This window comes from Limulus polyphemus, unplaced genomic scaffold, assembly GCF_000517525.1.
Source record: "Limulus polyphemus unplaced genomic scaffold, Limulus_polyphemus-2.1.2 Scaffold556, whole genome shotgun sequence".
NCBI lineage: Eukaryota > Metazoa > Arthropoda > Merostomata > Xiphosura > Limulidae > Limulus > Limulus polyphemus.
This window is the reverse complement of record NW_013666166.1, coordinates 222,430-247,904: the sequence shown is the minus strand read 5'-3', so window position 1 is coordinate 247,904 and position 25,475 is coordinate 222,430. Positions and strand designations below refer to the sequence as shown.

General features: G+C 31.4%; 1 protein-coding gene and 1 pseudogene across 1 annotated transcript in view; both read right to left on the bottom strand.

Moving 5' to 3' along the window:
- LOC106459085 overlaps positions 1–1,331 on the bottom strand; it is a 36,452-nt pseudogene extending 35,121 nt beyond the window's left edge.
- Positions 1,332–10,327: 8,996 nt separating this feature from the next.
- LOC106459084 (zinc transporter 1-like) overlaps positions 10,328–25,475 on the bottom strand; it is a 42,417-nt gene continuing 27,269 nt past the window's right edge. The window contains exons 8-9 of the mRNA XM_013918668.2: positions 24,252–24,446; positions 10,328–18,620 (exon numbers count right to left, since the gene is read on the bottom strand). Of these exons, the coding sequence (XP_013774122.1) occupies positions 18,375–18,620; positions 24,252–24,446 (441 nt within the window). The 3' untranslated portion in view covers positions 10,328–18,374. The remainder of the gene's footprint in view (positions 18,621–24,251; positions 24,447–25,475) is intronic.

The window sequence follows — 25,475 nt, the reverse complement described above, 5'->3', positions numbered from 1 at the left end:
GATATTGATGCTCTGAAGACGCTTGTTGAGTCTAACCCAAGGCAACACACTCTATGAAATGGCCCTGAAATTGCATGTTTCTCTTGAAATGATAGGTAAACATCTAAGGAATATGGGAAAACTCCATAAAGGTGTTTGGGTGCCTCATGAACTCTCTGATGATTATCCTTTTCCTACATGCGAACATTGCTTCGTCTCTTCTGGCGTGTAATGCATTTGAACCATTTTTGGACAAAATTATCACCAGTGATGAAAAATGGATTATCTATGTGAATATTAAATGCCAAAAACAATGACTCTGATATACTATAGAATTAGAGAAATTTTCTACTTTGTACCACAGGTACACATAGGGTTGCCACGCAGGTCTACTAAATACCAAAAAAGAAATATTTTTTCAAAAACAAGAAAAACAGGTGGCAAATTGATTAATAATTTGCAATTAAATAAATAATAAATTAAAACATTATAATATCTTATTCAATGAAAATGTGCATATGATTATGGTGATATATTATCTAATGCTTTTAGTTTTATTTTGAATTTTATTGTCTGGAACTGGAGCAGTGGAAGGAAAATTCACCATGCATCAAAAAATATATCTATTAATTCAACTTTTATGCCATTAATGCAAAAATTGTGTTTAATTTAACAAAAACTTTAATAAGACACAATTACTGGCATTAGTGCCAATATTAATAAAAAATTAAAATTCATGAAAATGATCGTAATAGCATTTTTAATTTTAACAAACTATCAAAAGGGGTGCACAGTTTCCTATTTTAGGTTTTACGACTCGTAGTCACTAATTGTGCAATATATTTTTAATTTTATGGAATCGAAAAATTTCAGATTTTGGGATCTAGCTGAGTTAGTAAAGCAATACTGACGACAGTCATTATTTACTAATTTAGACACAACGTGAGACAGTATTAGTAGTATTACTAATTAATAACGTTAGTTTTCTCACAAGTCCAATGAATAAATACAGAAATAGGTTTAACCGTTAGGTGTAATACACATTTCATCATCAGTCCCACAATAACTAATAAAAATTATAAAAGATTCTACACACCGTATTTAACATCACATCGTAATAGGCGTCCGTACTTTTCAAATATATATTCAATGTCTCTTTCTCTGACATCAAGTGGCAAACGTCCAACAAAGAGTTGAGCTCTTCCAGACATTTTGTAATCCTTTTACTTTTAGTAGTTCTTACTAACTCATTCACAAAAAACAAGTTGGCGGGTTCAGTCGCCACCAAATTCAATTGATTATTTATTAACCTTAACAGTTTAAGTTGGATGGTTTAATAACACCTAAATTATATATTTATTTTCATATTCCACAATAAAACTAAGACTAAAATTCAATATTATTTAAAATAATGCAAATATAATTTATCTAATACTCTCTAAATAAATAAATAAATTAGAACAAATTTAGGTTATAGGTACTCATGCTTATTACTATTAGTGTACTCCCTCCGCCAAAAGTACTTGCTCGTTAATGATGTCATAATTTACAACTATTCATGGTAATAAAACAAATATTTTTCTCTTTGTTGTTAAGTGCAAAAGCTACAATTGTCTTTTTATGTTATACCCACCATGGGTATGAAACACAGTTTTTTGGCGTAATCAGTCTGAAGACTTACGGCTGAGCCATTGGGGAAGATAAGAAACAAATAGTCAGATGAAAATTTGGGTAAATCACATCGGGTTTCTTTAAATATAATTTACCATAGGATAGTTTGTTGTTAAATGTGAAGCTACACAATGAGCTACCTGTGCTCTGCCCGACACTAGAGACCCGGTTTTTAGTGAATATTTTACATATCAGATGATATAGGCTCCTGTATATACATATACCTTAAAACCTTATAGCTGATCACGTTTATTTTGAGCAAAGATGTATGTATTATTAAACTGACACCAACTTCCCTAGCAGTAACGTACAGATGTTATTAATGTAGCAAAATATTATGTAAATTTATAATCACATGAGATATAATCTCGTGACCTAATACAGTGAATAAATACCCTGCCATAAGCTTCATAAATTGAGTCACGAAACAGTTAGTGAATTACTGCTTGTTTATCACTCGATATTGTTATTGATATAGAAAGATGATTTTGGATTTTTTTCGGAATTAGGTTTTGTCTTCTTTTAGACGTTTTTCCTGATTCCATTATTTGAAGTAATTAATATTGATATTTATGTTTTATTGTTCATTATCATTAGTATCAAGTTCTGGCCAGGCACGTGTTAATTAACTGTAAGTGTTAAATTTTATTACAAGTGTTGTTACAGTTTAAGAAATTATTATTATTATTTTGTTGTTGTTGTTGAACCCTAGTTGTACCAGCGTGTTATTTTAGTCCATTACAAGAGGTTGAGGCCAATCTCTCACTGCTGCTATCTTATTATGGTCTGTAAAGACTCCATCTCTATCTACAATATAACTGAGAAATTTCACTTCTCTAGTCATAAGCATTAATTTTCCTTGTTCCAGTTTCAAATCTGCTTTCTTTATCCACTGGAATATTATTTTTAGGTTCTCAGTAGCAAATTCAAGCATGTGACAAAACACTAAAATATTGTTGATGTAGACCAGGCATCTCTCTTATTATAGCCCCTTCAACGTAAGCTCCATTAGCCTCATGAAATCATCTAGCCTACCACCAGAGTGAACTGGCTGTCAACACTATTGCACAACATGCAGCATTACAGCCATGCTTCCATGCGCAGAACAGGTGTTATGTTCATAGGCTGGAAAAAGAACAAAGTCAACTTAATGACTGTCTTGACATTCTATTGTTCAAAAACTGTATGGGTTCAGAATATATGAAAAAAATTAAAATTTTTACATACAAATATTATGATAAAAAATTCATGGTATGCTTGCATTCACACTAGTGACTATATTAAATTGCAAATTATTCTAGCTTTACCAATCAGGAGATCAGTGGTGTATTGGTCAATAATTACCATGACTTCTCCACTTCATTTGACACCTCTCAAACATTCAGATAAGCATCTCCAGTATCTTCCTTACTAGCTGTACTCTCACTATCCTCTGTCTCATAAATCTCAACATTCTAATACCTGATCTAGCTAGTATATGAGAGGCTCTTCAGCAATGTATGGCTTTGGCTTGTCTATATGTTCATTGCACTTATGTCTGCTATGTAAGCATTTCAACTCAAGTTGTAACAGAATGAGATAAGAAGCTGTCTAGACAATACTGAGCTGCTTCTGTACCACTGATACATAACACAATCATGCCTAGTCCTTACATTTGATAATTTAATTCTTTGTTGATTTATTGTAACATCTTGTTTAGATCATAGCAACCTTTCTTAGCTGTTTACACACAAATTAATGTGCATTAACTAATATGGACCCTAACCATTCTGCATGCTTTTTGTGAACACTGCTCTATGACATAGATCATACATCATAGCCTCAAGGAGATGAGCATGTTTGGCAATAAATTAGTTGGCATCTGTTCAGTTTCAAAATTATGTGCAGTAAGTGTTCATCTCACTTGAGCCCCCCAGTGTCTCATTGATGAATCTAAAGGCTTATAACACTAAAAATCTGGTTTCAACAACTATTGTGGGCACAACACAGATTGCCCATTGTGTAGCTTTGTGCTTAACAAAGAACATCCCTCTTGGTTTGTTTGGAACTAACAAATTTTTGAAGCATCTGCTTGATAGTATGTTTAATTTGTCCTTCTGAATCAGCAGACTGGAGGTGAAATGATGAAGTGGCTTTACATAACTCCAAAAATAATTATAGTCTGCATGACTTTCTCCAGGTGCTCTGATCATGATATCCACTAGAAAGATTTCCTGCAGACATTTAGTTCAATTGTTGTACAGGCAAAACTGACCAGACTTTTTCTGCAGTAGACCTATCCTCAATATCCAAATACCAGAACCAAGATCAAAGACAGCTGCATTATACCTGTAAGTAACATTACCTAGAAGTATTTGGAAATGTGCCTTCTCTATCATATCTAGTCTTTTAGTATTCTTCAAAATAGAATCAGTATCAACTGCTCAAAATGGGGCTTTACTCAAAGCACCTGAATATTGTGAGGTCCACAATATTCTGGCTGCTCCTGTATCAACCATGAACTGTACTTCACGTCCTAATACTTTTATTGCTACATACCAACCACCAAACGTCAAAAATACACTACCCACAGTTTAGTGTCAAACCAACCTTAGTTTCATTGGTTTTTCTGGAGCTAGAGAAACAATATCTTGCAGGTGATCTTCCTGAATATATTAAGTGTTTGGGTGGAACTGAACGTTTTGCACAATGTTTTTGAAAAATAAGATATGAGAAATTCACTTGGCAATGAGCTACCAATTCACAACTGAACCAGATACTTTCTTCTTTCTTTCCAGAGCAACGTAGAACAACTATTATGGGATGTCGTAGGAATCTTTACTCATTCACTGTTATTCAATGTGGCTGTGACGAGGTACTAGGATGTGTTTGCAGCTGCATAACCTTCAGTGGAACACGAGCTTTCTGTGATGCATTTGCCTAAAGATGGTGGTTTAACAAAGGTACGACCAATACAGTTGCCTTTGTAGGCTTCTTCATCTCTTATAACATGTTCAAAGTTTCTTTCCACTTTTAAACTGGTGGGCATAGATACTGCTTAAGTTGTAAATGCCCCTTACACCCAGGTGGTGTCACATTATCATGCTTGATAATTTCTCAATGGATTTATGTATGAGAATACTATCGTGATCAGCACACACACTATAACAGGATATGCATTCCGGTATAGGTGATGCAAGTCGTTTGTGTAAAGGGCTAAGTTCTCTGTAGGACTTTTTTTTTAAGCCTTGAAATTTTCCCAGTAGATAACTTGGTTCTCCACTGGCATAAACTGTTAGTGCAACTCAGCTACAACTCTGTCTCAGTTGCTAAGTTGCTCCTTGCTCAAGTGCTTAATCAAATCAAATGCTTGATGATTTAAATTCAACATTAGGCATTGCACCATTTGCCCTGAAGTCCATCTGTTCCAAACAATGAGTACTTGAAACATTTAAGGAAGTAGTTCAGTTCTTCCTTAGCTTTTGTCTTAAATGTTGTGTAACAGACCTTACCAACAAAAACTAGTGGTCATACAAACAACTCATCTCCAGGCATGTTTTGATAAACCCTAGACACACGTTTTTGTATTTGCTCAAGAACTCATACATTTGGATTAATATATGGTCCCTGCTCCTGGGTGGCAGAGTACAGTTCGTCTTCAGGTTCACTATGACTCGTGATAGTGTCAGTGATGCTATTAGCATGCTTCTTATTACAGGGAGGCAAGGGTACCATCTTTACTTCTTGGTGTCTGGTGTTCCTCCTTATGGCAAGACAACTATGGTTAGTGGACATAATCTATCAGCAACACCTTCAGCTTTTTTGGATGGTCACAGGTGAAAGCAACCAGAATTTGGGTTTGGCTGCCTTGATTGTCTTTCACTTAGCAGTTCTGAAGATCACTCCATTCATACTAAGAACTACCAGACCATAAGACACCATGATGACTCTCAGCCATCAGAGATTTCTGTGCACTTAGTTGAATTTTCAAGAGAAGAATCTTCTTGACATCGCTGTTGCAGAGAAATTGCAATAGTGGATATCTCCAGAATTAGTGGGAATATAACATCCAAGAGAAGACTTCTCCTACACCCAAATACTCTTTCATGGAGATATTTACTTTGAGTGACAAACTTCTCTTGTTGGTTATGAGACCTCCACCTTGTTGAAAACACCATAGCCTTTTGTTTGGTTTGTTTTAAGTTTCGCGCAAAGATACTTGAAGCTTATCTGTGTTAGCTGTCCATATTTTAGCAGTGACAGACTAGAGGGAAGGCAGCTAGTCAACACCATCCACTGCCAATTCTTGGGCTTCTCTTTTATCAACAAATAGTGGGATTGACTGTCACATTATAACATTCTCACGACTGAAAGTGCGAGCTTATTTTGTTAAGAGGATTCGAACCCGTGATACGCAGACCGCGAGTCAGTCATCCTAACCACTAGGCCATATCCTTTAGTACAAAGATACTTTTACTCAGATTGCACAAGACTTAAGAAGAGCACAGAAAAAAATAAATTCACTGAGAGAAAAAACAAGACTCTGAATAACATACCCTGTAGTCATGGCATCAAAATTTCATCTTACTACTTTACTCTGTAGTACTCTCAGTTAGGTCGGTTTTCCATTTAGAAAATTTTAGAACTATGTAAAATAAGAAACTTTTACCTGTCTAAATTAAATGATGAATATACTCTGCATACTTCAGCTTCACCACCTATGCTGCAAATGAGACTCCTGAGAAGATACCTAGAACATGAGGGATGGAGCCTCTGGTTTAATTTTGGTTTATCATGTCATTGGACGTGGGATTGTCCATATCCTGTTGTGAGCACAAATTCCTTTCCAGTTGATGGTAAAGAAACTACAAGAGGGTTATTGTTAAGCTATGGCTACAATTTCTCGACCTAGTTTAAGCTAGTGGAGCCTGAGTTGAATCTGGCTACCAACTTGGACAGTTATAGCAGTCACATTTTACTCAGACATATAGTGGTTGATTCAGCAACCATGAACTTGATATGGTATATACATTTAATGATACACGGATGTAAAATTGATTTTCTAGTGGATGCAGTAGCAGCCAGAATTTTATATAGCTTTGCCGTGTTTCAGTCATTTTGAGTAAAATTACCACTTCAGCAAATTAACACACACTTTGTTTTGGAGTAAGATAGATGCAAGTGAAAAATGCATATCTCAAACTATGTTTTAGCATTGTCACTTGCTAAGTAAAATTATCTGTTTCTAATATTTGTTCAACCAATGGTTTCTTAGGGATGGACCTATTGTCGAAGTTGTCAGTCAGTTCCTTTTATGTAACAGATGAGATGCAGTTCTGTACAAAAACATCTAGTATCAACCAGATTGTGTCTGAGAACAGTGGACTGCATATGTGTATGTTGAAACGGGAGATTTTAGTGCCTCCAAACATAGGAGTGTGTTTTGTAGTATGCTACGGGCAGAAAACAGGTTGCTCTTTCATAAATAGTTTTTGTCCACGTGCTGGCATTGTGCTGATGCTGATTTGCAGTTATGGACATTCAACTATAAAACTTCTAGCTAAAATGAACAGTAACAGAAACGGAACAGACCAGCTGCATAACTGATGCAATTGCAATAATACTGAATTCTAAGGAATTTGCAGGGTCCTCTGAGCATCTGAAGTTGCTGATGTAAATGTAGAAGCAGATGATTATCTGGATATGACAATAACAAAACATCATATGGATACGTTGCATGTGTACAATAAAATAATGGATGTGGAAGCTTCCTATAAGTACAGATATATTACCAGCACTAAGATTAAGAACTTAAAGGATGGCATAGCTCAGAAATTACTTATTGCTTTCACTGGTTAGTATGAGGAAGAAGGACGAGGAAACACAACGTTTCCATGTGGATTTTAGGTAGGTAAGCGTGGGTACACTGTTTAATGATTTTATTTTGCTGCAAATGGATAAATGGCTGGGTATGTTAGAAAGCATCCACTGGTTGAATATGTTTAATCTGACCTTTGGCAACTGGCCAATTGAGATTGACAGTAAAAGTAGATATACAACTGCTTTCCGTGTTTGGGAAGGACTATATGAATTCTGCATCACGTTCTTTAGCTTTGTAATGTACCTGCTACTTTTGAGATGCTGAAAAGCCCTACACTTGGAGAACTGTAGTAGCAGAAACTACTTCATCTCAGTGGATGTCAAACTAAGATTTTGTCACACTTTTTCGGCTACTGCTGAGAAACTGACGATGATTTTCTAAAGTTTAAAGATACAGGCTTTAAATTGGCAACATAGTAGGTAAGAATGGAATTGTCACTGATCCTACAAAGACTATGGTGATCAAGGATGAACTCCATCCTCAGAACAAATCACTGCTCGCAGTTTTTTAAGATTTTGCAACATACTATCAATGACTTATGGAAATGTTTTTAAGATAGACAAATTAACGTCTGGATTAAACGAAGGCAAATGTACCTTCGTAGACACAAAAATGTTAGCAAACATTTAGTTCCTAAAGCATGTTTGGTTAAAGCACCTGTGTAAGCGCATCCTTGTCAAAAGTCACTATTGAAAATGTGTAGAATCAGTTTTTCTTGCTACATTTATGCAAACATATTAAGAGATAGTGTAGACACTGTACCATGTATTCTGCCAAAGGAATAACCAGTCAAGTAAAACTCCACGAGAAAGACATGTTCTCTTAAGCAGAGAATTTTTCTGGATGTAGCTGCCCTTTTGCCTAAAATTGTGGTAGGTAATTGATTTGTACTGATCATTGTCAACGATATCATAAAGTTGGCCTAGGTTATATAATTCAGAGTACCTGTCATATGAATTAAAGAGCCAATTTCAACAGTAAATTCCTTCAAAATTGTGTGAAAATATGCACTTCACCATATTATCCTCAGTGTAATAGTTTGGCTGAATTGACAGTTCAGATTGTCAAACAGATACTTGCTAAGCTTGTGATCCTAAATGAACAATCTGGGATGAGCACTTACTTTAAATCACGAGGGCATAAAATGAAAGCGAGGAACAATAGACTGGCCGTCCTCTGAACCTCCATATGTTCAGAAAAGGTTTACATCTTCCAGTGGATGTGACGTATGGCCCAACACCTAGTAATAATGATTTATTGCAGAATTCATAGGATTGTATTCAGAATGAATACATTCTGCAATATTATATTCAATGAATCTGTACATCAACAATTGGGTGAGGCAGTTGTGTTTCAAATGGATGTTGCAATGAAAGTTTGAGTATGTTGACTGGGTATGATTATAGTACGTATATACATCAGGTAAGCAGCTTGGTTTTCACTTGATTGTTCTGTACTTTGTATTTTGACAGCTTAATGAAGTGAACTATGAGCTGTAGTGTTCACGTGGAACACAGAATAATGTTGAACACGTTAACAAACTAAATCTCCATGTTGTTAATGAGCCACTTTAAAACTAGTTACCCTAATAATCAAAGATGGATGAGCATGTTAGCTCTTATGGCAAGAGAACTGCATCTCAATTTAGCTTATGGCAGTGGCTATCTGACAGTTAATAAAAAAATGGTTTGACTCTGATTATCAGCCAAGATTCCATTATATACTTGATGATTATAACATAGATTACTGGTTAATAAGCAGTCAGGAAAGTTAATTTAATGATAAACTATTACTGCTGGGCAAGCAGATAAAAGGGTTAGTTGACAACTGAGAAGTCGAGACCCTTCCTTCCAAACTATCAAGCAATATCTGACAGTGAGCAATTGGGGTAATGTCTTGCAATAATCTATCTCTATAATCACATTTCTGAAAAGCTGATTTTGCGATATTGGTTTAATACATAAATGACAACTGAAGTGTTCAGATATAATTCTCGAATAATGATGGTTTGTTGATGATCACTGGGACTTTTATTTACTCTGGTATATATGCACTATCTCCCTCCTTGTATTAACATATAATTTTTTTTATGAATTTAATATTTGTGCAGTTTCCAGTCTTCCAGTGATAAAGACAGCTACAAAGTCTCCTATATTACGTGAAATTATTCAGTTGTCTTTATCACTGACAATCAGGTTATCTCTTGAGGTTATTAGCTTCCTTGGGAATGACCAGTCACATGATAGTACAAACCGCTCTGGTTAGGTCTGACGCTAACAATTTAAGTAAGTGAAGCCCGATTAATTTAGTCTGGAAAACAATCCCAACACAATTAGTATAGCATATGAAGTGAGCTGCAACGTTATGGAGTAACTCTGGCAAAAACAACTGTCCTTTATTACACACAAGATACACTTAGGCTTTCTTTATACTTTAATGTAAACCTTATTCCATTTTCTAAATACAAATGCTGTCTGTTGTATCAATTATGCACGACTTGCTGAATATTTTTTCTTAAATAATAAAGAATTGCTAGATTTTGTCAATTTTTTCCCTGTCTCTTCCTTCTATTCAGTCAGTTAAAAAAAACTCACTTGACTCTGCTTAATTTGTTCTGTATCTCTAGCTATTCTTATCTTGACTAACATTTCCCCAACAATGTGTACCAAATTTCATTTTAACAAGAAATGATCCTGTCAATAAAGAATAGTAAGTTTTATGGAATCTTAATATTCATCTTGCAAAGTTGATATTTTTTTATCTGATTGAAAAAATATATTGGTGTCATAGGAATGTGAAAAAAATATTTAAGACTGATTACCAAGACAGTATAATTTTATTTTTACACCTTCAACTAAACATTTATAACCAAGAATAATCACTAAAGTGCATATAGATACAGATATAGGCATGAATTAGAATAAATGAAAATCAATCAACACAAATTCTTTAAACAGGGCACTTGATCCCATCAATTAATACAAAATAATAAAAAAAAAAAAACAAGGACTGATAAAATGACATACAGCATAAAGTATTTAAACAGTTTTCAAGTATATTAAATATAAATTTGTATTTGTAATTTCTAAACAGCCTCAGTTTTTTACAAAAAATGTCAAAGTATAAGGATGAAAATGCAAAGTGCTTAGTCGAATAAAAACTACACTATAAAAGAAATCAATTCATAAGTACAAGAAATTCATTAAAGATGCAGTAAGAACTGAGTGTTTAAAGATTTTTTTTCCATTTTTTGGTTTCGACAAAGCTTTTGGAAGAGTTATAACATCTCTTGTTAATACACTTTTGGTTATTTAAGTATAATGAACTATACTGAGTTTTGGGTAGTCACTCTTCTCCAAAGCCATCATGCCAATAATGTTTGTAAAACTTTGTTTGCAACATTAAAAGTTTAGTCCTATGAGAAGAACAATATATTCAGTCAACCTAAGATAAACTATCCTGTAGAATCACATTAGTATCCAAACTATGATAGCATCTTATCAGAAAATTATAATACGCTCCGATATATTTGAAATGGCCTTTAAATATAATAAATTGGATTTCAGTTACGCCTAAAGAAACAAGAGGGAATCCTCAATAGCCATGGCTGTAATTAGATCTCAAATCGGTCAAGAGATGGAGCTATGAGCTAAACGTTTGTACTTGAAAAAAACTCTGAGCCATTCTATGAGCTGCTATGCCACGGCTAAAAAGCCAGTGCCACGTACTGAACATTCTTTAATGATACTTTGTTAAATATGAAGTGGAACAACAAATAACATACAAGTTTGGACTTCTGAAAGTTTTAAATTAGAAATTGTAAGGTGTGGGCTTTGGACAACTATCCTCTTGTTTTAGAAGGCACACTACAATGTGATATTTGTTTATAAGAGTTCCTTATTTCACAAACAGTGAACACAAAATTATATAAAACTTAAAAATACAACCATTCACATAATACTGTTGCATCTTTAATTCTATAGGGCTATAATAAAATTAATTAAATGGATTGTCTCAACACACTTTCTTACACGTGCCATACAAAGCATCAGTAAGTTGACTAAAATAAGAACTTCTTAGATACTTAAAACCACTGCCTCCTTTCTTCTTCAACAGTTTACATTAGAAACGATCAGTAAAAAGAAAGTAGGAAACTGTAAAGGAGCTTTTTCAAGGATGGCTCAGTTGAACAAAGCTTTCTCAGCTGTGTGCAAGTTCCTTTAAGATGAAACTAACTATAGGTTAACAAGTGCGGATACAGGCCTGGCACACAACCCCCCTTCCTCATTTTGAAAATAAAATCAAAATATTTGCAAAAATTGGATCTTTGAGAAGGGAAGAATGTAGTGAAATTTCATATTAAATTTACAAAAAATAAAAAAGCAATAATAACAACAACATCTAGCAAACATTATAATAAATCTAAATAACCTATTTAACTCCTACCAGGGAAGTCCCAAAAATTCATCATTTACGTTCAGAATCATTGCTCCTCCCCATTTTCAAAATCTGGATCCGCCAGTGGTTAAATAAAAGTTCTCAAACCAGGAAGTTTATGTCAAAAAGTTATAATTTAGAATCCTATCTTAGTTGCAAAAATCAACAGGATACAAAAATGTTCCCTCCCAAAGACTGGGAATTTACTTGATCACTGTAAAACATAAGCTTATGATAAGTAAGCTTCTGCAAGCAAATGTTGAGTTTAGGATTACACCTTTACTACTATGTTACAAATTATTAAAAATGTGTTACCAAGTCATGTAGCTTTAACTCTAGTACACATGGATGAAAATTGGCAAAAAAATATATCTTTTTAATATTTACACATTTTTATAAACCCTTATAGATATGTTCCAAAATCTACTGTTATATAAGAATACATATACCACAAACATACACACACACGTGTAATTTTAACATCTTGTGATTACTGATGATTTGCGAGATTTTGAAATGTTTACAAGATAAATTGTTAACTGTTTCAGTAAAAAAAGATTTGTTTTTTCAATAAGTCATCCTTTAGTTTATAAAACACTCATTTAATAGTAATTGTAATTAATGACTTTCATGAAATGTATGTGCTCTCAAACTGCTCATTTTTAAGTTATTGTAAAAATTTAGGTCATTGATTATTTTTTTCTTTTGATCTGAATGAAGTATTTCCCATCTTTATCACCAACAGCTTGAGATCACATAAAACCCCACATCCTTCCACATAAGTTAAATAACGCTCCTCAAAAATGCAAAATTAGAGAATATTTCTCACTTCCAGGATTAAACAATGAATTACTGTTCTACTATTTGTTGTTCAAAAATAAGAAAAATTTAATATGTACTTCACAAAAGTACACTAGTGTTTGTAGTCTGTCTTGAGAACATAACAAAAAATTCTAAAGGCTTACACACGCACACACAAAAAAAAAATTCTCTACCATTACATAAAAGTGGGAACAGTAGACTTACAGGGCTAAAAAAAGCCAAAATTAGCAAATTTATGAACAGTAAAAATATATGGTAAAATATACTGAGAAGATATTTAGTGAAATAATAATTCTAAAACTTTGACTACAAAAACAAACTTTAAAAAATAATAAAATACAGAAGACTCCTATTTCACTATTTGCTGATTTTTGAACTAATTGCCTTGACTTTGATGTAATATTAAAGAAAAAATTATCAGACTGAAGCAAAACTTGTAGATTTAGGACAATCACTTGCTATTTGCACAAAATGCACATGTAAATCAAGCAAATGACTGGTGGTCTGATCATGTTTTAATTAATCAGTCATAAATGAATCAGACAACCTACAATATGTTCTACAGTTACGCAGACAACTTAAAGTGAGATCCTACTGGCAAAGAAAGTATTATACAATGTTTAAATAAACATTTTCACTATATAAATTTGTATAAGTGTTCAATAGAAGTGATGTTTCTTAACTCTCATTCAGTCATCTTAATGTTCTTTTAATAATGTTTAAAAAATAAAAATAGTTGGTACTTAGTTTGGTGTAATAAAGATATCGCTGAATTTCAAATTACACAAATTCTGACTTGCTTGGTCTAGATGTATATTTTTCCACATCTTTACTAAACTTTTTATTTCTATAATTAGTAATGGAATGAAAGCAGTTGTGTTCATAAAAACAAATTTATATATAACAACTATGTAAGTTTCTTTTACAGAATTAATGTGCTATGTTAAGCAACTCAAGTTCCCAACACCAAATATGGGAGTCAAACATAATTTACTCTAGCTATTCATTAAAACTTATTATTTATGTTTACGTTACAGTTCACATAATTCTCTTGTAAAACATGTTCAGGATACTATATTTTTGACAATGATTATAAATAAAATGCTTTCAGAGATTTAAGTTGTAGTGTGATTAACTATTCTTATTTTGTGTATCTTTAATGCTATACTCTGTTTACCCCATAATGTGTTAAGTCAGGGACTATTAGTTACATTATTTTTTGTGTTAGTTACTATCTGATTAAAATGATGACATTTTAAATAATTCTGTTAAGTTTAAAACTGATAAGTTAAAAAGTCATCTTTTTCACTTAAAATATAAATTTGAATTAATCAAGGTCCTAATTTTGGAAAAATAGTTGTCTAAATCTTTGAAGATTCTTTAAGAAAATAAAAACCTAAAGGCGTACTATATCTCATACTAACTACCAATCTCTCAATCATAACAGTACTCTAGACACTAAAAAAAGTGCAAGTAAATAAGAGAGAAAAAACAAACAAAGTTACTGGCAACATACTTTGGAGATTACAGATTAATTACCTACAAAAGTAGCAGATCTATTTTCATATTCTATCTTAGAAACAGAAATTATAACCATTAGATGACATACTAAAAAATCTACAAAATTAGAGATATTGCTATATATCTACTAAGAATATCCAAATGTACAAAACTTTTTTGAAGGTGAAATTGAAAGATAATTTAAAAAAAGATATTCCACATCACACTGAGTAAAAGTATCCTCATGTAAAACATTAATTATTCACAGAGTTAACACATTTTTCTGGTTATAAAACAAATAATGAGATTAATTATTTTCAGACTGGCCATATTCACTGTATGAAAATAGTAGGTGCACTGTCTACAGCTCAAAGGAAAACACCAATGGAAATTTATGAAAATAAAATAACAGCCATAATGCAATGAAATCTTACATTTTTATAGATATACATTTCACACAAATAGAGCTACACTTCACCAAATTATCGTAAGAACATTCTGATGACAAGTAAGCTCAACTATTTCTGAACTACATTTAGCATTTTCCCTTGGCTAAGTAGCTTAATTTTGGTAGAAGATACATTAAAAATATAATCAACAACATGAAAGATGTGTTTATAGTTATCTTTCAATAAAGAATAACAGTTTTAAAAGGATGGAAATTTAGTTTATAGTAATTAATCTATAGGAAAAATACATATTTACAGTATCTCATCAGCACAGTTATGAATGTTATACAGCTGAAAAGTACATGAATTGAAAGTAATTTATAAGAGTTATTGTAGATCCCGTGATTTCACCGTTTATGTTTAAAAATAAAAACTATGAAAGCTGGAGTTATGCAAAACTTGGTTAACACCTAAGATGACCTTTGGATATATTAAGAATCAAGCACACTTCAATTGCATTATGAACTGAGAAGAGATAACAGCCTACTGAATAGTTATAACAACTACTGTGTCTGATGTATCCCAGCTGACCTGATGAAACCTTGTATTGGGCAAAAGGCCTCATTGGCACTGTTTAGAAGCTACAATGTGGTTGATATATTGTTATACATTTTTTTTTCAGTCATAAATTTGTAGAATTAGTCAATATTCCTGGTAGTTTATTTTAGTACAAAGTTACACAATAGGCTATCTGCACTCTTTCCACCACAGGAAATTGAACCCTGTATTTTAGTGCTGCTGACCTAATGGGGGACTCCCATTAGTTTAACATGAACAATTATCATACTAATTCTAAAAATCCATGAGTGACATATATTTCAATCATTCATGCAAATGTAACAGTATATATGAAAACTAGTCTATTTATTTAAACCTTCAGACTTTACCTGTTATAACAAGTTGACCTGTTTTCTTTTTTTGTACCATGGAATGTTTTGTCTGTCAAAAGCAACTAGTGTTAAGCGTAGGCCTAACATTAAATGTAACTAGCATACAACCTGTCAGTGTTTGCTAGGCTTTCTGTAACACTAAATTTCATAAAACCTTGTATATACAATCTTTCAGCAAATGCACTATAATCTGCTAATATACAATCAAAAATTGTTTCCTTGTACTGTTATAATTTCCATTACTAGATTCAAACATCAGACAGTACTTCCAGGTACGATAATAATAACAACAACAAAAAAAAGCCCCATTCAAAACATTAAGACTTAATTATAATATTACCTATCCCAAAATTGTATTAGTTATAATTTCTAGATATAGCAATGAGTCATTAGATAAAGCACAACAAAGTTAAGTGGTGTGCAGAGTTTGCACGTTCAGTTAGAATGCTGTCCATAATTTTGTTATACTGATTAACTCAAAAAGAAAGATTTAATGCTGGAAAAAGAAAAATATTTACTAGTCTAAAAGCAAGAAACTATAGTAGCAGAATACAACTATATTTACTAGACTAAAAGCAAGAAAATATAGTAGCAGAATACAACTATATTTACTAGACTAAAAGCAAGAAACTATAGTAGCAGAATACAACTATATTTACTAGACTAAAAGCAAGAAACTATAGTAGCAGAATACAACTATATTTGCTAGACTAAAAGCAAGAAACTATAGTAGCAGAATACAACTATATTTACTAGACTAAAAGCAAGAAACTATAGTAGCAGAATACAACTATATTTACCAAGTGAGTAAGGAATGCATTAAAGTAGGCCTCTTACACAAACCACTAAAATATTTTTCATTCTTCAATTGTTTTTGACTAGACAACTAGATTTTTATTCTGGCAATGCTATGACAATTTTACTAATCAGAAATGACCACTGAATAATTCTAATAATAACAAATTACAATTGTAAACAGGTCCTCACTTGGATTACTCAAACATGCGCATGTGCATGTATTTACTAAATTCACAAGAAAAATATAACATTAACAATGAGAATGTGGAAATAAATACATATACAAAAAAAAAAAAAAAACTTTTGGTTTTTATTACAAGAGGTGCTCAGATAATTTTCTTTCTCATAAGCTGGATATCAACATGTAGTTAATATCTAAAGAAGTTAATATCTGTTATTCTGTTACATAAAATCACATCTTATACTATTTATTATGAAGTAATTCTAGACAGTATCTTTTCCATCCTTTAAACGTCCTGTGACCATCATTTTAGTTCTCTCAAAGATGGTTTACATGATCCTTTCCAGGAGCTCTTAAAGGAGTTGCATGCAGTTCTTTTTACGTTATCAAACTCACGCGATGAAGCCCATGAAATGATGATGATAATGGATCATTCTTAAATTCTGTTTCTTTCTAAATACCCCCTCGTGTGTTTTAACGACATTTCTTAAACCTGCATAAATCTTTCTGAATGTTTAATCACTGCACGAAAAAACATCTTTTCCAGTGTTTCCAAATAAAGAACTATATTAAGAGTAACAGTAAAGCTCATTTATGCTAAAAAAATACCACTTATATTTAGTCACCCTTCTCTAATGCTTGTCAATGTACATGTAATTACGTTTATAAAACATACTTCATACGATCATAGGTAGTACAAAAACTACATTATTACAAACTGTCATACTGTTTTTATACACTTCTTAAAAAAGGTGGCAAGGACTGAAAGTTCTGAAGATTTACACGATTAATTCAACACCTCATAATCAGTAAAAATTTAACAGATTTATAAGATTCATAAATCATAATAGCGTAAAACAAGTTTGATTTACAATATAATCAAAGAATGCTGCAATGTTATGAATGCTTTGTAAAATTTATACTTCATAGCATTATTTTATTCACGTATATATATATACAATATATGAATGAAATTTTACTAATTCACAATACTTGTTCCTATAATAATATTTCCACAACTGCACATGATTTTAAATTAAGAGTATTTATTATTATTTCTAATTATTACTGTAGAATTTTAGCAGCTCTTCTGTTAGAAGTTATTACATAATTACCTTTATAAAGGAAGGTAATGTCTGTAATATTTAATAGCTAGTTAGACATTTTCATTGATACTGCTTCTGGTTGGCAATAATTACTGTGTGTGTGTAATAATGCTCTGGATTAACAAATATTAGTACTTGACAAGAATATTATACTACATACACTTAAAAAATCACTACTTAGCTACATGATACACAATATATTAATGTGCACGTCTGTAGAACTGTTATATTGTAACTCACGTTTTCAATATTTTCTAGATTAATGAAAGTAACAAAAATTAAGTGCAGGACTTAACCTAGATTTCTTAAAGAAGCATGTTGATTACTGGTCATTGATTCCAAAGGCAACAGATAAAACATCTGTATCCTTTTATCGGACTGAGTTGCAAGATAAAAGAAATCAAAATATGGTCTCTACAACAATTATATTTTGAATCAAGGTGGTTTGAAACACAAAAATAAACTTTTAATGTACACGTATATCCACACATACAAGCTGATCGTGATTATTTAAAAAAAATCTGAAAACATTTCAGTGATTGTTACTTCACCAAACACCCTATCATAAAGAGTTAGAAAATTTTTAAACCAACATTCACAAAATATTTAGAAATCCACCTAGATTAAGCCCTGACTTGTCACAACCACGGGTTCAGAAAATTGAAGTAACTGCAATTCCTGTTAAGCTACAGTTTCTTCAATATCATTTAATTGTTCTGAATTTAGCATCACATGCACCTCACTCATACTTCGCCTAAGTTCAGGTGCATAACTGTTATTCCTCTGGCGACATGTTGGTGATACAGATCCATTGGGAAGGCCAGCTACTGGAGATTCTTTACCATCTTTCTGTGGCCCACAGCATGTTTGAGCTACACAGCTATTGTTGGTTGGGCAATCTAAAACACAATTCTCCCCATCTTGAAACTAAAAGAGAAAAAAATTGGTATACCATATTTAATTTTTCATCATAAAACATTTTTAACATTTCTGTAGAATAATTCAACCATTAACTTTTAGTTAATTGCATTATTTATTTAATGCTCATAAAGATGATATTGGCATGTAACTCTCAGGTGGGTTAAGCATTTTCAAAACAATTACTTGGTATTTTAATAAATATATTTTAATATTAAAAGATCAGTAATATCTAGTTCACAAAAAATTAAATACAACTTCATATTAAAAGTTTTGATCAAACACAAATACCCGCAATTCTGTGGGATGGAACAGTTATTAGTTCTTTGTTGAATACTACCCCTAAATATATTTATATAAAAGAATGAGTGCACATGAAATTGGACTAGTTAAAACAAAACATCACATATAACTGGACAGTGTTCAAAATAAATTTTGGGTATTGCATAAGATTTTCAGAAGAAATCGGAGAACAAAAAAAGCAATGACTCAACTGGAGAGATTAATGTATCTGAAACCACTCCAAAAAAATAATACAGAAATGAAAACACATGAGCTTGTAGAATTATACCTATTCTCAAGATAAGCTCTGACCAAGAAGTTAAATTTTTATTCAGAGAATATAATTAAACAAATTGATGTCATTTAGTAGCTCTTTGAGAGTAGTTTAATTGCAGTTAATTGGTTTGTTTAATTTTTTTGCTCTTGGATGTTCACTTGGGTAAATACAAAAATGCTTCTACATATATATTCATGCATGTAACACAGCAGCAAACCAGCTGGTATTTTTTCTTTGGTTACTAATAATCTTGAATTATTTTTACACTTAAGTTAACTTTGCATTAGTAAATTTATGGATTTAGATCCAAGTTAAATCTCTTAAGCTGGTTTAACCCCCAATCATTTTACAAAGAGTTCTTAAACAATGTATAAGTTACTTTTTTGTACTATACTTTTTAAGTTCTTGTTAATAAGAAGTCTCTGTTCTCTTTTCTCACTGACATTATATAGAAAGAAAGCTAACATTTTTTACTGAGAAGTTTAAGGTTAATGTCCCTGGAAAAGTTAATTGTGATTAGTGATCATTGCTTTCTTCTATGAAATCAGACCTACAAATAACATAGATTAACTGTTTTGCGCATCATCAAACACCTTTGTCTGACTGTCCAGAAAACTTATTTTGCATATTGGTAATAATGTAAGAAACACTCTGGTGTTTTCACTGATTTCTTTGTATTATTAAAGTTACAGCAAAGTGTTTTGTATTCATAACAAATACTCTGATTTGTTATTCAATATGAAACAAACTAGTACACTTCAAACTTAATTTCCTTATATACAAGATAAGTTTTATTTCTGACATTTTCTCAGTAGTTTTGCCCAAATGCATTCACACTTTACTGTACCATAATCAAAACTAAAGCATCATCACTAGGTTGCTAATTTAAGTTTATAATGTAACAGAATCGCTGATGTTACATCACAAATTTAGTAGTCTCAGAAAGATACTCAATTTTCTTGCAATTAAAAAAAAACTTAATGTGTATACAGCCACTTCAGTTAAAATTCACAAGGCTAAAGCTGTGCAATGCGGAAACTGTACATGTGAATTATTTTATACTTGAATATTTTCAAAAATAATAATCAATGAAAATTAAGTCTCATAAAAAGGCTTAATACAACAAGGATACCACTAAATGATATACCAGTAGTTATTGAAACTGCTTCTACATTACAAGAATAATGGTTCAAAAACAAATTAATTATGAAAAAATATATACACTTAAGAGTTCACCAAAAACAGTACACAAACTTCAAAAACAGCTACCTTGTAAATATTAAAGTTTTAATATTATACAAGTTTTAAGTTCTTAATTTTCTAAGACAGTGTTTAAAATTTTTTTAATATCCCCAAGTATGAGAATTGTAGCATTTGCTCTCTATGCATCCTCTCTTTTCTCATTTATTTACCACCCCTCTGAGAAATACAAAACTTGCATTAAATTTCTCATGATGTCGTCAAGTTTTATAGTCTTCACTATTATTTGGTTACAAAGCCATAAAATAGAAAGTCAGCTCCCTCTTGCCACACCCACCACTTACATCCTTACCTCTTTCAGAAATTGCCTATAGTTCTCTCTGACATTTAATACTATATTATTTATAACCAATGAAAAGCCAACTTTTAATTTATCAAATGAAGTCTTATATTACATTGTTTTCTGCAAAGATAATTGTCTATCTTGTTTTTAGTTAAAACTTTATTCCCATGGGGAAACACACTGATGAACTTTTAATGAATTTTTAATTGAACTTGTCACATAGTTAGAAAGCCAGACAAATTGTGATAGTTATGGAACATTGTCTGCTTTTTTTTTGTCTGTTATTATTCTGTGTTCTTTGGTGCATTATTTAATTAAATAAAACATTATTTAGTGCAGCACCATTAGTACAAAAAGTAGAGTTAAGTTTCATCAACAGTGGACAGCAAAAAAAAAAAAAAAAAAGAACCCAGGTCAGTACAGGTACACCATCGATTTTCCAGCACCCGTGGTTCCAGGATTTTGCCAGACTATCCGTTTTGCCGCACCAGCAGAGGTCACGTAATAATAATTCAACAATACAACTCTGACTCACTAATTATACCCCTCATGTGTCTCTAAAGCACCATGGACTGCTAGAAACTAAAAAAAACAAGCAAATATTAAATGTGAATTAAATGATTAATGAAATACATTAGTACAGGTATAAACGATACTGGTTTATTAGTACAGTATAAATGAAAAAGTTTATTAATTACTGTACTTACAAAGAATGTTGCAGTAATACCACTTCCAAAGTGGCAAATTTTATAATTTTACTGTTATCATTATTGTTATTTTCAAATGCTTTATATTTTGAATTTTCATACACTATTATCAACATTCTGTGTTGTAAAAAAATTTAAGAAAAATAATCGAAACTAAATATTTGTATCTTGTTAAACTACGTATTCTTGGCAACATTCATGAAAAAATTCAAGCAATTTGATCCACTAGTTTAATATTTATAAGAAAATTTTCACGAGAGTGACGTATCTACATAAAATGTAAGTAGCCCATCCCGAAAGAGTGTGCGTCACACAGAATACTATCTGTGGCCACCCAGTGAAGTAGTCTGGCAGTTGCAGGAATTTCAAGTGTGCTCTCGTAATTTTGTCAATATTAAAGGAGGTGCCAGACCATCAGTTGCCAGAAAATTGGTGGTGTACTGTAATATATTTCTTGCTTTTTGTGTGTATTCTTTATTTATTATTATAAAAGTAACTAAAATGTAAAAATTATAAACTTTTTAGGTTAGATTAGGTAGAATGAAGAATGATAATTTTTCACGAGATATGCTCGCCAGCAACTCACGAGTAGCTCATGTGTTATATAATTTGATAGGGTAACATGAGGTGCACATTTGCCAATTGATTTCATAATTTTTTGGTGGGAATATTAGTTAAACACAGTTCAAAGGGTAATAAAACAATAAAATGCAAGTATAAACAGATGTATAGTGTTACAAGTTCAAAGATATTTAAGTAAACAAGTGTAGTTTCATGTTACAATTTGAAGACATTCTATAAACAAAAAAGGGTAACTTAGATTTTCTTTTGTTTTTTGGTGATTACAAAAGGTCAGACAAATTGATCAACCTCGTATAGTTAGGGTAAAGAAAATAACAGATAAAAAAAAAATTTACTGAACAAAAATATGAAATTTTCAAATGAAGAAAAGTATTTTTAATCTTATCATGAAAATTACTTCGAGCTCGAAGCAGTCAACACTTTGACTATATATATTTATGGAGAAATTTTTGTTCAAAATACTTCATTAAAAACTGATTTTTTTATGTCTACAAATGAATTGGCATGTCAATGCAGCAAAATGCAGATAGCAACGTTGTCAGTGAAAATGAGGGTAGGAAGACCTTATTATGAGACAGAACAGAAATGTGAATTACTTTCATCATCTAATGGCCTGATATGAAAGTACAAACAAAAATGCTTTAATCTTCCCAATACACACCTTTACATTAAGTAATATCCCTAATATATTTTCACTGCTTGTAAAACAATTAAAATTAAAAACCATGTAAAGATATAAAACTCCCACCAGTTTCATTATCACTAGCCCCATGACTTTTCAAAGCTGAGATATAGGTAATTTACATAGCACCATGACAACAAAGGTAGAGAATCAGTGAAACTACACTTGTTTTGATGTTAAAAGTTTCAAATTGGTGCCATTTATTTCAGAACTATTTCAATTTTATTCAACATGGGCTACGAGTACTGTTTCATGTTCAAAAAAAAAAAAATGATGAAATTTACAAACACCAAAAATCAAAGTTTACAATTGAAAATTTCTTTTATGTTTAAAATTAAATTAATAAAACTTTTTTATGGAATATATATCAACTCAGTAGTGTAGAAGAATGACTATAAGTATACATAATATATTTTTAATTTAATGGTGCTTCAGTTAATAGCATTCAAGAAGTTTATAGCACTATCATTGGAAAACAAAGTATTACGAAGTGGTTTTTAAGTCACAAGAAACAAATCGTCCACAATAATATATTGGATCTTTTCAGATGGGTTCAGACAACATGATTGATCTTTTAACCACAAAGTAGTCATCACAGTTTACAGAATTTAACTTTTAATATGTTTTGTGTACCTTCACAAAATTTGGCAAACTTTCAATAAACATTACAAGTCTTTTATACACAAAAAATCAGATTTTATAATTAAGCATTTTTACTAAATATTTGTCAATGAATATATGGAGTCAGTGTTGAGATTAAAATTTCTTTTTCTGAATTATTGGTAATCTGTGAATGAGACTTTGCCTTAGTAATATCTATATTATAATGATATAATGAAAAACATCAGAGAGAATTATTGGTAATCTGTGAATGAGACTTTGCCTTAGTAATATCTATATTATGATGATATAAATGATATAATGAAAAACATCAGAGAGAATTATTGGTGATCTGTGAATGAGACTTTGCCTTAGTAATATCTATATTACAAAGAGTAATTTACATTAAACTACATACTTCAGAGAGGGGTGGTAAACAAATTAGAGATAGGGAAAGACCTAGAGAACAAATGTCACGATTCTCACACAAGAGGAAATTGAGGATTTATTTCAATATTTCCTTTTAAAATTAAGAAATTCAAACATTTATTAAAAATTTGATTTACTAACTATGTTTTTATGCCAAGTTTAGTTGTATACATTGATAGTTTAATTAAATTTTGAATGCAAGTTACAGTAACTATAAAATGTCAGGATATGCATACTTTAAGCTATTCATAGTGAGAGGGTTAATCAGCATCTATTTACAGGCTGTAATAACATTTTAAAATTGCAAGTAATTTAAACAGATTTATCTCATCACTAGCAAAAAGAAAAAGCTGTAAACAAAGTTTATGTAAAAACCTATTGACAGAACTTATATGTTTCTTGAAGGTCAAAAGTTAATACTTGCTATATCTTTTATTTATGTTATCATACAATACACTTCATGAAAAAACTTTTCATTCAAAGTTAAATAAAATATTTTATAAGCCTTTAAATTTACTAGTAATTCAGTTCAACTTACATCACTTTCAAGTTCAACAAACTCTGGCTGGATTGTGGTTGAATGTATACCTTCATTATGGAAGAACTCCTTCACTTTTTCAGCAATTTGCATATATTCAGAAAGGTTTCTGCATCGAATATGTGCCGATGCTATGATTCTGTCTCCAGCTAGTTGCCAGATATGAAATTCATGGACTGCAAGAACTCCATCAATCTGAAAATGAAACTTATTTATGTACTAGAATAATTACAGCATTTTAAATGTTCATGTACAATCCTCTACCTGGGGAATGTCTCACAACAAAAGAAAATAAACAATGCTACCTCAAAAAACTACACTACATTTCATAAAATAGTAAGAAACTACTATTCAATACAAAGTGTATACACCTTTTTAATCAGTTGTATTGTAATGGTCATTTAGCTTTCTTATAGTACAGCAAGCACAACAAAGACATTAATAACAAGTTCTAACCATAGAGAAATAAAAAATATTTATAAAATAAAATGCAAAATCTAACACTTTATACTTTCAGTAATAGTTTACTAAATTTTGAAATCTTTATATTCAAAATTTAAATCAACATGAAATTACACTAATACTTGCCTACAAAACATGTATATTACAAAATAATTTGTTTTATCATTAATTAATGAAGTTTAATTTTTCAAAATACTTCCTCTCTTAAATCTTTTCAGTTTTAAATAATTTTACTTTTTACATACAACCAAAAGACCCGTCCCCAGTGATGGGAAACCTTTAAGTTAATCTATCAATTTAAATTATTTTATGGACTTTAAACAGGTTAATTGTACTGCACTCTTGCAAAGCTCTGAGCTACTCATACCACCCACCGCGAAAAGTAGTTATTGAGCATTTCAGTCATGCTAAGTGTCGCTCAACAATAACATACGGTAAATCTACATTTTTATTTTTTAAGTTACGTCACATTTTGAAATGTGAATGATAGTGTGATTAATTACTAACAATTTAGTGTAGAATATCCCGTATGCAAAATAAAATTTGGCATCAAAATTATTCATGCCTGTCTCCCATCATTTTAAAACTGAATGTTGAGCTTTGCCTGCATGCATAGGTTTTCAAACGAAAGGAGATGAACACTGTAATGAACAGACACCACAGTTTGCAATATATACGAAATTAAAGATAATTGCATATAAATCTCCTCTGGTTAATGCTTGTCTATTTAATACTGATATTAGGTGTACATTAGGTCCTAAA